Below are 16,036 nucleotides of genomic sequence, written 5' to 3' on the forward strand. Positions count from 1 at the left end.
CCACTATGTCGACATCCCAACTTGTTTGTGACTTAAAAATTGGCTAACATGACTGCCAAGTTGGCTTTGTGTGTTTTCGCAGTAACAAACACACTCAGCGTGGACTTTTTTGCATTACTGATGTCTCTTGAAAGCTTCGAAAGCTTTAAGTCGTTACAAAATCTAATTGCCTTGCTCTTAATTCTGGAGTCGGACTTCTTAACAGCAAGAAAGTTCTTCTCCAACGCCTCAGAGGCTTTATCACTGAATGTGGCCTGAGACAGGACGACAAAGCGAGAATCCTTGTCAGCTTCTAAAATTACTAAGTTCTCGTCTTTGCAAAAGACCACAATCTCCCGCACCGCTAACATTGCTCGGCTCGTTCTTGAAGTTTGGTTCCTTGGCTCCGCGTTTTTCATCTGTATAGCTCTTCGACCTGGTTTGCTTGTTTTTCACGCGCTCTCGCAACTGCTCAATCGCCCTTGACGGGTCCGTGCTGAAGCATTTGTCGGGCATGCCCACTATGTCGACATCCCAACTTGTTTGTGACACAACGCGTTTGTGGTGTCCTGACTTCTTTCTTGTGTCCGTGTTTGCACGCCCTGTCTCTTTAGAAGCAGTACCAATGTTGTGGCCATCCTGAAGAAACTGCACGACCTCATGCGCATTACTCGTCATAAAAGGGTCGTTTATGCTTAAAGAATTGAGTGCTTTTAAGAAAAATTGGCTAACATGACTGCCAAGTTGGCTTTGTGTGTTTTCGCAGTAACAAACACACTCAGCGTGGACTTTTTTGCATTACTGATGTCTCTTGAAAGCTTCGAAAGCTTTAAGTCGTTACAAAATCTAATTGCCTTGCTCTTAATTCTGGAGTCGGACTTCTTAACAGCAAGAAAGTTCTTCTCCAACGCCTCAGAGGCTTTATCACTGAATGTGGCCTGAGACAGGACGACAAAGCGAGAATCCTTGTCAGCTTCTAAAATTACTAAGTTCTCGTCTTTGCAAAAGACCACAATCTCCCGCACCGCTAACATTGCTCGGCTCGTTCTTGAAGGTAAAAAACTCTTTTGAAGACAGTCAGCGCCGTCGAGAAGACACCTCTCTTGGTCCTGCCGTTCGGTTTTAGAATCTGCTTTCTTGCCCCTAGTGACTAACGTCACTAACGACGACAGCGCCAATGTTTTCTGGCGGCGGGCGCACTGCTAGCCGCTGCTGCCGCTGCCACTGGTTCCAGGATATCCGTCTACAATCTTTCTACGCTCTCTAGCATGGCGCAAGGTTTTGAGTTTAGACTTTCCCGTGATCAAGCGCGATTTGCTGCGCTCTCGGCGCGAGTGCGCTCTGCGAGGACTGCGACAGAGCGCGAAGTGGGCGTCCGAGCTCGCGTACGCTCTGCGTGACGTAGAGGCGAGTCCACAGGACTCGACGGCGGCGGTCGACCGCAATGACGACTTGGACGATACGTACTTCCTCGCCAAGAGCTACCTGGACCTCCAGGAGTACGACCGGGTCGCGTACTTCACCAAGAATGCCACGGGGACGACGCGATTCCTTCACTATTACGCGAGGTACCTCTCGGACGAGAAGAAGCGACTGGACGACACCGTCGAGCCGATCACGGCTGCGGACCGCGGGGCAAGCCAGGAGCTGAAAGACCTACAGGTGTGAACGCGTTTTTACATCGTTGCGACGCGATGCGCCACTTGCCGCACTCGTGCAAACGGCGCTCGGTTCTGTGAGTGCGTTATACCGGTGTCACACGGTGCCCAGTGATGTTCCGTACTACGCCGAAGAATTCCCATTCCGAGACACGAAAATTCCCTATTTCGGGCATTTTCCCCTGCATACTTCGAAAAAAAAAAAATCTAGCATATTTCCCTGCACGATGATAGTAATTAGAGTGTACTAGATCTAATACACACTAGTAGTAATGCGCGCGCGCCTTCACACACACATAAATATAATGCATGTGCGTGACTTGTTTACGGCTGTTAAAATCGTGACTAACGCCTGAGCTCCTGCACAACACAAACGCATGGCCCTCGTAACTTATGTGTTGTAAGTAAACTGTGGATATGTGGGTACGGAGTCTTACACCCAGATTGAACTAGAAATCGCTCCGCATAATTGGCGGAAACTAATCTCAATGGCTATGCTATTGCGTACTGTATGCACCAGAACCGGCTGCAGAAGCCGAAAGTGCACTGTGGCCATTGTGTATGGGTCATCATAGGAGAATTTCACCATTCGTGAAATTACCTGCAATATCGCAATGATTCCCTTTTTTCCTTCCGTCCAAAATGACAGCGCAAAATTCCCCGAAAAAGCGAAAATTTCACGCATGGAACATCACTGACTGTTGATTGCGATTAAGCCTGATCGGGATCAAGCTTCTCAACCGTGATTGGCTCCCCTTCTGCAGCTTGCGTAAATGAGCCAATCACGATCGAGAAATTAGATGCGGTGCAGGTCCAATCGCGATTGACTTTGACATTGTTGTGCAGTGTCTCGTAAGCACAGCACCTACTCCTTCAGAGTCATTGCACTAGAACTGTCACATTTGCTAATGTCACTTCAAGGGTCAGCCGTGCTTTGCAGGAGTGTCAGCCTTGTTAAATCCGGATTATTCGCTATTTCTTCCCATGCGACAGGGGAAACCTTTCTGGCGTAAGACAACAAATTGTGGATTAAGTATTTGGCACCGACACTGAGCTGGCAGCAGCGGCAGACTCTGTTGCTATAGCAAATCACCTGGCACTTTGACTTGGCATGATAGCTCTTGCGCTGTCAACGTCAATTTACCTTTGTTTGGCCTCTCACCGTTTTTATTTACAGATGTCTCCTTTGGCAGTGGACAAGCAAGTTTATGTTGAATTGCAGGCTGTAATTTGAGAGTAAATGGGACAGCATCTTGGAAAAGATACACCGCAGACTGAATGAAACCATTTGGCGCTTTGCTCTTTCGGTTAGGCATTGTATTTCTCTAAATTCTCAACTTTCGTCAATCTAAAAAATCTGGCATAAGGAACCATGAACTTGCATTGTAGATTGGGAAAAAAAAATGCCAGGCGTGCATGGGAACAAGCAGCACAGTCACAGTGAAAGCTGGTGGAGTGGCCTTTCTGAGCCCCTTGTAAACTCTCTTGGGGCGATTACTGGAAGTTGAGTTGGGAGGTACCCACTAGGCCATAAATCACCATAATTTTGCCAAGTAGTTAAATACCGACTCTTATGTCATTCATCATTCTGCAGAGAATTGAGGTACCCGCTACACATCTATAAGGCATTATGTGCGCTTTGTTGATGCTTTGGCTGATGACTGTGAGGAATTATGGCTGAGCCCTCTGTAATAAGTGGGAAGCTTCAAACTACCCACTCGTTATGCTAGTCGCATTGTCTGACGTCTGCTGTTGTTCAGCTCTTCTACCATAGCTCTTGCGAAGGAGTTTCAAGCACTGGTATGGCACTGGGATAGGATACTCGACTGCCATGCAGAGGGCCCTGGTAGAAATTCCGCTCGATACTTGAGCCATGCAATACCATCAAAGGCAGCACTGGGCTGTGATCTTGCACCCGTTCTAAAAAAGAACTGACATTTTTTCCACACATGGCTCGTTGATGTTTGTGCATACTTCCTTCATTTATGATGCAAGTATGAGCTTCAAAAATGTTCATTCGTCTTTAGAATGGGTACGAGATCTCTAGCCCTGCTGAACCCTAGTTGGAAAAAAAAAAAAAATCTGGTACCTTCCACTAAGGACCCATATTCATAAGACTACTAGTCTCTTCTGTAGGTGCGGTAGGTTAAACTGAATCAGTTGATCATGTCTCATTAATGGTTCGCAGCACAAAAGGATGACGACAAACTAGAGAGCAGTTGACACGCACGCCGTCTTTCAACTGAATAAACATTCATTTGAAAGATGGTGCTCGTCTCATCCGCTTTTATTTTGTCTGTGTCCTTTTTTGCTGTTAGCCGTGAATGTAATCGAACTCGCCCAATTTTCTATCTTTATTCATGTCTTATTAATGTCCAAGGCATGCGCATGGGGGGGGGGTCCACCCTTCCAATTACCTAGAAGTGGGGAGCAAAGTTTTCTCTCAGTTTTCACTCAATCAGACCTGCCCAGTTATTGTTTAAAGAGCAGGGTTATGGCCATGCAAGTTTTTGGTGATAATGGCGGACAAAGGCTCCGGATGTCGCAATGTAAGAACTGTTTAATTACAAGTGGAAAAACAGCGCTATAAAGACAGAAAGGACACGAGACCACGACGCCCTGGTCTTGTGTCCTTGCTTGTTTTGTCTTTTTAGCGCTATTTTTCCACTCATCATGCCCAAATGCATACCCAACTGCTTGTTTACTTCGAATCTTTACTCACGCCAAGCCAGGGACCATCCATTGTGAAGCAGCTTGTCTTTTGCTTTGGACTTGACCAAAGGGGGTTGCTGTGATGGAACTTCGTTACCCCTAATGGGGAACCCTGCGCAAGCCTATGTTAATGTCACTGAGAGTGATTTGGACTGCTTTCCTTCTATTTTTTCGCCCGCAGACAGAGCTGAGAGCCCTCCGACCCAAGCTCGATGGTTTCTGCCTCTACATCTACGGTGTGGTCCTCAAGCGGCTCCAGCTGCAGCAACAGGCCGTTGATGTCTTCGTCGAGGCCGTGCACGCCGAGCCCCTGCACTGGGGCGCCTGGCTGGAGCTGTCGTCTCTGGTGGCCGACTGCGACCACCTGCGCAGCCTCGAGCTGCCCAACCACTGGATGAAGGAGTTTTTCCTTGGCCACACTTACCTCGAGTTGCAGCTCAACGAGGAGGTGCTTGAGACATACGAGCAGCTCCAAAAGGGACCCTTCCTCGAAAGCACGTACCTCATGGCACAGGTCAGTTATGGAGCAGCTGCAATTAGCTTTGAAGGTATACTGAACAAAATTTTTGGTCTGCAAAGATTTTCCACCAAATTGAAAGATTGGGTGCTGGACTCAATAGACACAATTTTCATTTCGGGCGGAACCTAGTGGAAAATAATGAATTTAATGCGCTTTTCACAAACTGCAGCATCTAGCGGCCATGCTGTGAACTAGATGTGACGTTTGGTGAGGTTTAATGTCCTCAGAAACGGGTGTGCCAGCCGCTGCCTGCATCTCTCAACCTGCTCCACTCCCACTACGGTTCCTATAATTACTATTATTGGCACTGGCAGTGAACAGTGTTTAGGGCTTTACCCCACAGTTTAGGGGCTTTACCTCGGGTGAGGTAAAGCTCCCTAAAGAGTGGAGTACGTCTCTGCCTTTGCGGAAGGTGGCGATTGGGATGTACAGGAGAGGTAGACAAAGGGAAGTAGCAGGACAGGAAAATGTGCACCCTGCATCTGCCTCAAGGACGTTTGACGTCAGGGCTGTCGATGCGCAGCCCCTGGCTTGCAGCCGCCGTGCGCTGATAATCCTCCGAAAATACCGCCAACTGTTGAAAAATATGTGAAATAAATTGTTTCTATTGGAAGTTTGAAACACTTGCGTCTACCAAGTTGAATTTCGATGTTTTCGTGATTTTTTTCCTATTTTTGTTCAGTATCCCTTTAACCTCTTTGCTACCTGCATCCACGTTCGTGGACACGACTTCAGCAAGTTATACAACAGCAAGCTGCTCAGTGTAATTGAAGACTTGCGACTTCATCTCCCAGAGTGTTTTTACCCTTACTCCAATAGGGAACAGCAGAAGTTGATGTTAGCTGCTGCTGTGCAAGCAGAACAAGACTGCAGTGGGCAGGGCGTGCGGTTACTTAGGCCTAAGTGCTTAAAGATTTGCAGTTAATTTTTTTTTGCATACAAAGTAGTGTGAACAAAAGTTATGCTCTTGGTCTTTGGTAATCATTGAAAAAGTATTTGAGGCACTGAGAGCCAAAATTTGCATTTATCGGCGGTGTTCTTGCCATATTTGCAACTCAAGTTGCCATTTATTTACACCCATCTTTACCCTTTCAAAATAAAATTTTTGTCTCAATATTTTTTATTTGCACTTGTGCGACCATGTGAAATAAGATTTTGCAAACCCTATCTTTCTTTTCTTGCTTACATCTTTGTTCGGTAGTGAAGAGGATAAGCTTAGTTTTAAAGATGCCTTTAAGTGAAATATTAAGTCGGCGAGGATTGTTGAAATAGTGTTCCAGAAACCTCGTAATGCATGTTTCGCGCTAAGGAAGTGCACAGTTTGAAAGGAAATCACATTTTAGTGGTCCATATGCCGTTAGTGCAATTCAAACCATCTGCCTTTGAGAACGGCCTTCTGATCAGGCATTTGCCATGCTCAACAACCAGTGCTTTAGTGAAGCATGAATCGGGAAATGCGCAAACTGCATTTTGTTACATCTTGTAATGCACTGGAATGTTCTTTGTTGTCATGGGTAGTCTGAGTACTTGCGATTACTTGTACTGAGTCCCTTCAATGTGTTCGGGCTTGTGTTCCCGAAGTTCCGCTGGTGATGCAAATCTTGTCCTACATTTACATTAATTTCTCGATTACTAAAGCGATGAAGTGTATAGTACTGATGCTTTAGGCGTCCTCAAGCGCTCACCTTCACTATGACATAAATTATTATTTGCTTTTAGTGTCCGTTCAAAGGGACATTAAAGAGTAAAACAATTCCTTCTGCATTAAGTAAATTGTCCTTCTGCAATACCAAAAGCACCACTTTTACCACGAGAAGATGCTTGCTTGTCACCACTGTTTCGACTCGCTGCTCATTTTCTTTAGTTCTGTGACCAAAGTTGCAAAGTGGCTGAACTGACTAGTGGCACAGCTGGGCACGAGCATTTATTTTGCATGGGGGTATCAGTGCAAGCAGACGTTAGCAACACCAACTACTGCAAGGCAACTACTCGGTCATGACATAGCCAAGGGGGGATTGAAACCCCTGCAAAATTTTCTATTTTACATGTATACATATCGTCACGAGTATGGAAACGTCTCTCCTGCATGGGTGCTGAATAATGACAACATTGGAAGATGACAACATTGTTGTGGGGCTCAGTCTGGAGCTGGCCTGTTGGTCTGCAATCCTGTGTGCTCTGTGCTGCGTTAGCTCTACCAGTGCTGACTGACGACGGCTGAATAAGTACTTCTCGTAACATCATGCACACACACACATAGAAACTCGCACTCAATCATATATAAAGGTTGCTTGACCCTCCACTAGAAAAAATTTCTGGCTATGCTACTGCAGCCACTTGATGCCTGGGTGCCAGTCATGGTCACTCACATGGTTTAGCTCATTCTCATAGCCTCAAAATAGACTCTACATATGAGGCTCTAGAAGCACAAAAACATTCGTACTCAGGAACTCTTCTGGCATCGCAGGTCGCCATTGCATACCACAACATGCGGGTCGTCGACAAGGCCATTGAGGGCTTCCAGAAGCTGCGCAAGGCCGACCCATTCCGGCTGGACAACATGGATATCTACTCCAACCTGCTGTACGTCAAGGAGTTGCGTGTCGAGCTGAGCCACCTGGCCCACAGCGTGTGCGCCATCGACAAGTACAAGCCCGAGACATGCTGCGTCATCGGCAACTTCTACTCGCTTCGGTCCCAGCACGAGAAGGCCGTCCTCTACTTCGGCCGCGCACTGCGTCTCAACCCGAACTACTTTGCGGCGTGGACCCTCATGGGCCACGAGTACATGGAGATGAAGAACACCAACGCCGCCATCCAGTCGTACCGGCAGGCCATTGAGGTGAACCGTCGGGACTACCGGGCCTGGTACGGGCTGGGACAGACCTATGAGATACTCAAGATGCCCAATTACTGTCTCTACTACTACAGGTCGGTTTAATGTTCTCTTTCGTGCTCTTAAGTAACCTGTTTTAAGGCATAAGCCTTACATGCCTCACAAATGGGAATAGTGACTGTCGGCATTGGCAGCGTCAACAGGAGGGATGCAAAAGATCATCATGTGATGACTTCACCCTGCGATGTCATCGTGACATCACATGACGACGTCATCACAATCACGGAGGCTGTGCAAAACCTCGTGAGGTGCAGAAAGCTTCGCATTCCTCCGATCCAGGAGGTAATGCAAAACCACATTGGGTCTGAAAGCTTTCAGGTGGGATCAATACAATTGACTGAGGACTAAAAGAAGATGGCTTTTGTCTTCTAGTTGTCTTAGGCAAATGCATGAGAATCTGGGTTTTTAGGATAGGATAGATTCAGTTATGAGTGCGGGATGTGAAATGAGCCATGAACTATACGGAAAGGACATGTTTTGCTTTGATAGCGGTAAAATACTACCTGAGTGTGGTGACAAGACAATGCACATAAGTGAAATTTCATTCTGTTGAGGTTAAGTTTCCTGGTTTAGTGATTTTGTTAATGCCAGAATTGGCAGAATGCTGTGTTTTTCTTGCTAGAAAATTGTGTTTGTCTTTGACTTCTGTGTCTTAGATGTCCCAGCGTCAGTCTGATGTTAATTTTCTACTTTGAACCTATCAAATGTGGTTGCATGTTTAATTGGAGAGGTGTTACAACCAGGCAACAGTGAAGTGAGCCAGCTGCATGTCTTGATATCTTTTCTGCCTCTTGCATAATTTGATTTATGGGATAATTAAACCAATTTTGATCGTTCTGTAGCAGTCGAACTGAGGATGATGCAGCGAGCCATGGAGAGAAAAATGATAGGTGTAACCTTAGAGGGACATTAAAGAGAAACAATGAATTGGTTTAGATCAATAAATTGTGCTCTGAGAACTCTAATATCGTTAATTTCACCATCATTATAGGTTTATTAATACAGGAGAAAATCAAGTCCCCCCCCCCCCCAAAGTTTCATTTCTAAATCTCGCGCTGAAATCTCCCCGTGTGACATCATGGATTTAAAAGTGTATTTATTGTATTTTGGCGCCATCGGCTCAACAAAATTACCCCAAACTTGGTATGTTAAGTCTATGTACTTCATTTTTACCGATTAGGAACTACGTAGTCCCTACTAGGCGCCGTCAAAACATGTGACGTCACGGCGAATGGTGCAGAAAACTGCCCACATTTTGTTTTTGCGCGTTTTCTCGCTTAATAAGCGTCTTCTCGCAGCAAACGTGGTATTTTTGGTATCGTGAAAGAGTACTTTACTAATATGAGAAAAATTGTGTTGCTCTTTGGTGTTAAGGGACAAGAAGAGAGCAGAGTGAGTCAGGGAACCAAACGAGAGTTAAGACTTCTTAGTTGAAATCAAGAAGAAGAGATGGGCATGGACAGGGCATGCAGCGCTTAGGCAAGATAACTGATGGTTATTAAGAGTAATCCACTGGATTCCAAGAGAAGGCAAGCGTGCGAGGGGGAGGCAGAAAGTTAGGCGGGCAGATGAGATTAAGAAGTTTGCTGGTACAACGTGGCCGCAGCAAGCACAGGACCATGTTGATTGGCAAAACATGAGAGAAGTGTTCGCCCTGTAGTGAGCGTAGTCAGGCTGCTGCTGCTGATGATGATAGAAGTTGACTGTATACTGTTTATGGGCAACACGCAGGCAAGCGCAGGAGCTGCGGCCCAACGACTCGCGCATGATGGTGGCGCTGGGTGAGGCCTACGAGAAGCTGGACAAGCACCATGAGGCCAAGAAGTGCTTCTGGCGGGCCCACTCTCTCGGGGACTTTGAAGGGCTCGCCCTGTTCAGGCTGGCGCGCGTCTATGAGCGCCTCGGCGAGAGCGAACAGGTGTGTTTGACTTTTGTGTTATTTTATGCTAGAATGTTGTTGCTAGACAGTTAAGCCAGAAAGTTGGGCTTGTTGCTATCGAGCATAATAGAACATGATTACTAGCACAAAGGGGACGGGGACGAGCAAAAGGAACATAGGATTTTGGGCCGAGAGCTTGTGTCTGCAGAAAAGGCGATGCCAGGGCAGCCTTGGATGTCTCACATCACAATTTTAGAAAAATTCCTTTCTTGTTTTTACACTTCTCCCAATCTGATGAAATAAATTGAGTACGGTCGTCACTTCATTAGATAGTTTCAACTGTACGTATATGGATTACTGCCTCTATCAAACAGTTGCGACATCCCCTGTAAAATCTTGTACAAAATAGTACTATAACACTGCACTATGCCTACATCGAACACCCATGCACCTTTTCATTTGATTTTTTGAACTCTTCGCTGTGCTGTGTCCCTGCAAGTGGGCTTCTCTTGACTGGTACGCAATCACTGGCATCGTTAAAATAATTCGTGCCGACTTAATGGCACTGTTTTGGCAGTTGCTGTCCAGCAGGGCATTAAAAACAAATGGCAGTGCAAGGCGTAGAGCAAAACTAGCAAGTTTTGCATGTCAAGGTATGGATGCCTCGCACAGCAGCAATCTTATTTATGCTTCACAAAGATTAATTTGCTTTAGCAAGCTTCACCACATCACAGCCTTGTAATGCGGTGAAGAATACTAATAGCAGAAAGAAGTAAGTGTCGTGCGGTGAAGCACGCGGTCTGTGGCTGTTTGTTGTCAGAAAGAGGACTGCGGTGCTGCTTAAGAACGCAAAAGTTCTCCTTGTCCGATTCTCATGTCTTACGAAATCGCGCAAGTGAAAGATGAATGATAACTTGCGGTTTTAGAACAAGTTGCTAACTTCCCACATTTCACAGTGTCAAGAGACTTTTTGACATGTGTGCAGTTTCTAAATGTGCTTCGCATTGGCATCTTTTGTATATCTAATTACCATCTTGTGATACCCTTTGAGGTCTATGTACTACTCGGGCTCTACTGTACCGGATAACATCATTTGTGCTCGTAGTGGCTGTACATCCCATCTTCGTCGTAATGAAACTGTACGTGACCCGAGTAACTTTTGTGACTGTATTGCACTTGTAGTATTTTCGAAAGCTTTGGATTGTTTATAAATACGATGCAGAAGCATAGTGGAGTACTACACGTTCATTGAAAACTCAGTCACTTTTGATATACCAAACGCTCTGCCATGCCATGCCTCTGCTAATCATACCCCAATCACTTCTTGTGTTATGGGAAACATTCATGCAGATGAGGCAGCGCTGTTCTGGCAAGTGCTTTAAGAGATAATATATTGGATCTGAAAGAAAATATGTATGCACTTGCGTTTAATGCGTTTTTCCTTAATGCTGCAACCACTCAACATGGAAGATCGCCAACTAGCTTAGATGCAGATCAATCTAAAGTAATCTATGGCTCGCACAGCAGTGCTTGGGCACGAGAAATTTGTGATTTGCACTTGGTATTGGCAGGTTTGCTTGTGTAAGCTGTGTGGAAACAACTGTAAAAAATGTGGTCCAGCACATGAATAGCGGAAATAGCTAATTGCCATGCATTGAAGCACGATACCTGGGGCCTGTATCTCATCGAACTACTGGTTGCCAGCTCGTTAATATGACGTACTGCACGATGTCCTGGGGTAAAAAGGATGATCTATGTTCAACGCCGCGGCAGAGAGTCGCGCTGGATGACATCCCTGGTTTACGCATACATAACCCTTTGGGACAGGGCATCCTCATTTGGAGACGTGACTTACTTTTGCGATCTCTGTGCGCTATTGGCAAGGAAGAAACTACAAACACTGAGCTAATGGCAAATTAAGCATTCTTGTTGCCTTAAGTTCCCTTGTATCTTTTCTGGTTGATATATTTCGCAACACGCAATAAATTTGGTGAAGTCAGTACCGTGTTTAACAAGACGTTAGACCTGTGGTGTTTCGGAAGGAATTTCAAAATATTTTTTTACCTTTTTTAGGAATGCCCGCTGCCAGCAGATAACTATCGCATTTAATTTGAGTTGGTCATTGAATTGGGTTTATGAAGAAATATAGCGGGACTGACTGTAAAATAATTAGATCATTATTTATGTTTAAATGACGTTTAATTGCTGTAAAACACGCTATAATTTATTCTCAAACTTTCACTTGCTTCATATTTCGTCTCCAGGTTCTTGGCATCAAATTATGTGAATTTCGCGCATTTATAGACAGTCGATCATAATGTGTGTTGTAAAGGCGTAAATACCCAAGAATGTGGATGTGAGAATGACCACTGCCATAGCACATTTGGTAGTGCACTGCATGCCTACATTATGCTGAGGTCGTGGGTTTGTAACACACCAGCGGCAACTTGTTGTTCAAACACTTTTGCTTTACTTTATCCTGCAGTAGCAACGCTTCGATTGAAAACTACTAATAATAATGCTCCATATAGTTTCCTTGGCTTCATATACATAGTTGTGTGCAACAAAAACAGGCCTATTGATTGATCTGCCTTATTTCATTCAGTATATTCTGTTATTTTGTGATCTCCTTTAGATTTGATATGCCATGTTTTTTTGCATATAAGCTGCCTCTGCATGTAACCCACATGTGCAAGCGCAAAGCAGTGAAAAATAAAAAAATGTGTTTAAAAAAAGATCCCCATGTATTGCCATAAAACCAATGTGTGCATCGAAATGCGAGTATAAACCGCACCTCGACTTTAGCTCCAAAATTTCTCTATACAATTGAACCCGCATATAACGAATTATTATGTATATCAAACAGTTTTGTAATCCCCTTGAGTATATTTTCGATGTATAAAATATCTTATATATCGAATCATCTATATACGGAACTTTTTTCTGAACCTCTTCAGATTCAATATATCTGGGTTTGACATTATTTTGTGTTGGCTATACGCAAGCAAACAGCTTTATAAGCAGATATGTTGTCAACATTATATAAAAATGCATATATTATGTTTGTGCATATTGGATATGTGCAGTTTAAAATAGCGTTTTGTTGTATTTGTTATAGCACTGCTTAAACCTAACGTATTAGAGCATATAAATATGCTCTAAGAAGAACGTTCATCATATGGAGGAGGCGAGGACCTTTGTCAGAGACATAAGCCTTTAGTCCTCACCTCCGTCTTGATTTGCCGAGAAAATGAAAAATTTAATTGAATTGAATCGAAATACGGTATTCACCTTCAACGGTAAGTGCGTGATTTTCTTCGCAAAACTGCCTTCTGACTTAGCATCTGGGAATGATTTTATCTGTAGATGGATCATGGTCCGAGCATATTGACAGTATTGTGCGTAAGGCCGGAGAATCGCTCGCTTTCTTTCAGAGGAGTCTTAAGCACTTTGGGAAGTCATGTTAAGGAAGCTGCATACAAAGCCTACATAAGGGTTCTATTTGAATATGCCTGCCCTGTGTGGGATCCATCCCGCTCTGTACGAACTAAAGCTCTCGAATGCGTTCAGTCAAGCGCTGCAAGGAATGTGTTGGGGTGATACGATCTATTCAATAGTGCACTGAATTAATATGAAAAGAACTCTGGGGTGACCTCCTCTAAAAGACCGCCGCAAAAGCCTTCATCTCAAGCTCTATTTAATATGCAAGAATGAAACTGGGATCATGGCATCTTTATATCTGGATCCCCCACATTATTTGTCATCCTGAAGAGATTATCAATGTAAAGTGGAAGAGTATCTCCCTAGGACAGATCTTTTTAAATCGTCTTTCCTTCCGCACACAATATGGGAGTGGAACTTGTTGCCGCCTGAGGTTGTGAACCAAAAGACTGTTGATTTGTTTTCTAGCATGTTATGGCGTTCGGAATAATGTTGCTGGCGCTGCGAGTTTTGTGTGAATAACGAAAGAATAAGAATATTTCTTTTGAAACTCTTCTCAGGCCTGCGCGGCGTTTACCGACTATGTGAGGCAATGCGAGAGCCAGTGCTACCGGGCGGACCGTGAGGACCTGGCTCATGCCTGCCGCTTCCTGGCCAGGCACCACCTGGCCCAGAAGGACCTGGATGCAGCGTACGAGTATGCACACAAGTGCACCGAGTTTCCCGAGACCAAGGAGGAAGCGCGGGGCCTGCTCAAGCAGGTGACCGACGCCCGGCTCTCCTTGAACAGGATTCGGGGGGCGGGGACATGCAGATCGAGGAAGATGAAGAAGACGACGACTCACTCCTCACGGGTCAGGACTCTCTTATCTGCGAGGTTGCGGACGTGGGGGGCTTCAGGACTCCGAACAAGTGATCGCTGTTGTGTAGATAGGATGCGGGAAACGGTGCCGTGCGATTCGAGGACGAAGAAAGAGATGAGAATGACCTGAAATGCCACTGGACAAGACTCGGTCACTCCTGACATTGCGGATGTGGGTGGCTCTTGAAGCCGCGATGAATAATTATTGTCATAAATCGTAGATGCATGTTCCATTCGCTTGTCTAAGGATGAAATAGGCGAAAGTGCATTGGTGGGGTATTTGGTTGACGATCATAAGTTTGAACAACGGGACTGAACGCGGACAGAGAAGTGTACATGCAAGCACACACATGATGTGCGTGCATGTGTTCTCTGTGTTCAGTTGCGCTGTTCAGACTTATTACGATTGTCTAAAGGGCGATGGCTACAACGGTTGATGAATCAGAGAAAGCTGAAAGTGGACTCAGTGTGCTGTGGTGGCAAATGTGTGGGCTTCTGGACTGATTGTCGGTGTGATTCAGGTAGGGGACGAATAAGCTTAGGATGGGAAGTGTATGCTTTTCCGAATGCACTTGTTAATGAGACTATTGCGACGTTTAGATTTGGATGAGAACTTTTTGGTGGTCATTTGCTAACTTCACATTTCTATGCGAAGATATTTGCCCCAGGTCAAACGTGTTTGAGTGTTCTTGGACAGGCTGCAGAAAAAGGTGAAATGGCTGTGACTTGCTGTTCAGAGACTGAAACTCGCAAAATGTGGGTTAGGCTTCGAGACCTGCAATCGGTGGCCATTGCCGCAAATTAATTGATATCGTACCCATCAAATTTGAAGGGGCTATGGGAAGCAGGGCAGGCATTGAATATCTGAGCTCACTGCATGAAAAAACACAGTAAATGACCTGCTTCACTGAGTTTTAGATTCACAACCACCAACTGTTGCTGTGTCATGTGGGAAGATGGAATTGCGGATGTCGTTATGTTCTTGCATGAAGATTGTGGGTATTTTGACATGTTAAGTGAAGAGCAAGAAGATGAAATGGGTAACGATCCAGGCAACCTTTTTATGTTGCAAACGTCGGAGACGTAATAACGGGATATAAATTATTGTTGCCACTGACGTTGTTTAAGTCATGTTGCGAAGACATGTGCCATTTCGGGATAAATAACTTGGTTCTGTGCTTACTGTGATTAAAGTAATTTATCCGTCAGAAAAACTTGTATTCACTTGTCAATGCATTCAGTGACACCTTTCCTATCTTGGTCTCTAACTTGTGCTCCTTTGATGAGCCACAACATATGGCCTGCGAAGACTTGCCCTGACGAAGACAAGACTTGTCGAAATGTTGGCTCCACCAACATTCCCTGTTTAGCCATTTATGATCACTCATGAAGATGGACCGCCAGTAACACGTCCAATTTGCAATCCATGGATGGCGCTTGTTTTACACTTCTCGCCTGTCTCTGTTTAGTGGTAGTGAGAACAACATGGAAAGACACTACGTACTGCTATTCTGCCATATATGGTAAAATGTCATGACAATGAAGTCTCGTGACTCTAAAATTGTTTTGTCATATGCGAAAAGTCGTTATAAACGTATATTCATACTGTGCGAAAGGCAACACAATTCCTCATCTACTTCGTTATGACCGGAAATTTGTTATATCTACTATATTCGTTACGTAGGGTTTCGAGTGTACATCTTGTCATGATTATGAAATGACACAACGAAAAGACTCGAAACACTGACGTTGAAGCAGACACAAAGACGAGCGCCGGGACGATGAAGAAGACAAGCGCCAACACTTGCCAACTCGCCTGACCATCAGTGCTGCTGAACATCTTGTCAGCCATGATGGAAGGAACAACATAGGAGGGAGCATCATGTGGCAGTTATAAAGCCTAGTCATACAGTCTGTGGGAGAAATAGGCCTATAGTCACGTGATAGGCAACCAGTAGCATTCATGGGAGGGGGTCAAAATCCTCCCGCCGGAATTTTGAAATATTGCCTGTGTATATATTCACGCACACATACAAACACACGCACGAGCATTCATAAAGGGTAGCTCAACCCCCCCGTCCCCCCACTA

General features: G+C 44.9%; 1 protein-coding gene across 1 annotated transcript in view; it reads left to right on the forward strand.

Moving 5' to 3' along the window:
- Positions 1-14,809, forward strand: part of LOC119403241 (cell division cycle protein 23 homolog) — a 30,486-nt gene extending 15,677 nt beyond the window's left edge. Inside the window, 6 exon segments of the mRNA XM_049418239.1 lie at positions 1,214-1,641; positions 4,531-4,863; positions 7,337-7,800; positions 9,497-9,683; positions 13,646-13,865; positions 13,868-14,809. Of these exon segments, the coding sequence (XP_049274196.1) occupies positions 1,214-1,641; positions 4,531-4,863; positions 7,337-7,800; positions 9,497-9,683; positions 13,646-13,865; positions 13,868-14,001 (1,766 nt within the window). The 3' untranslated portion in view covers positions 14,002-14,809.
- Positions 14,810-16,036: the final 1,227 nt, after the last annotated feature.

This window comes from Rhipicephalus sanguineus, chromosome 8, assembly GCF_013339695.2.
Source record: "Rhipicephalus sanguineus isolate Rsan-2018 chromosome 8, BIME_Rsan_1.4, whole genome shotgun sequence".
Classification (NCBI taxonomy): Eukaryota; Metazoa; Arthropoda; class Arachnida; order Ixodida; family Ixodidae; genus Rhipicephalus; species Rhipicephalus sanguineus.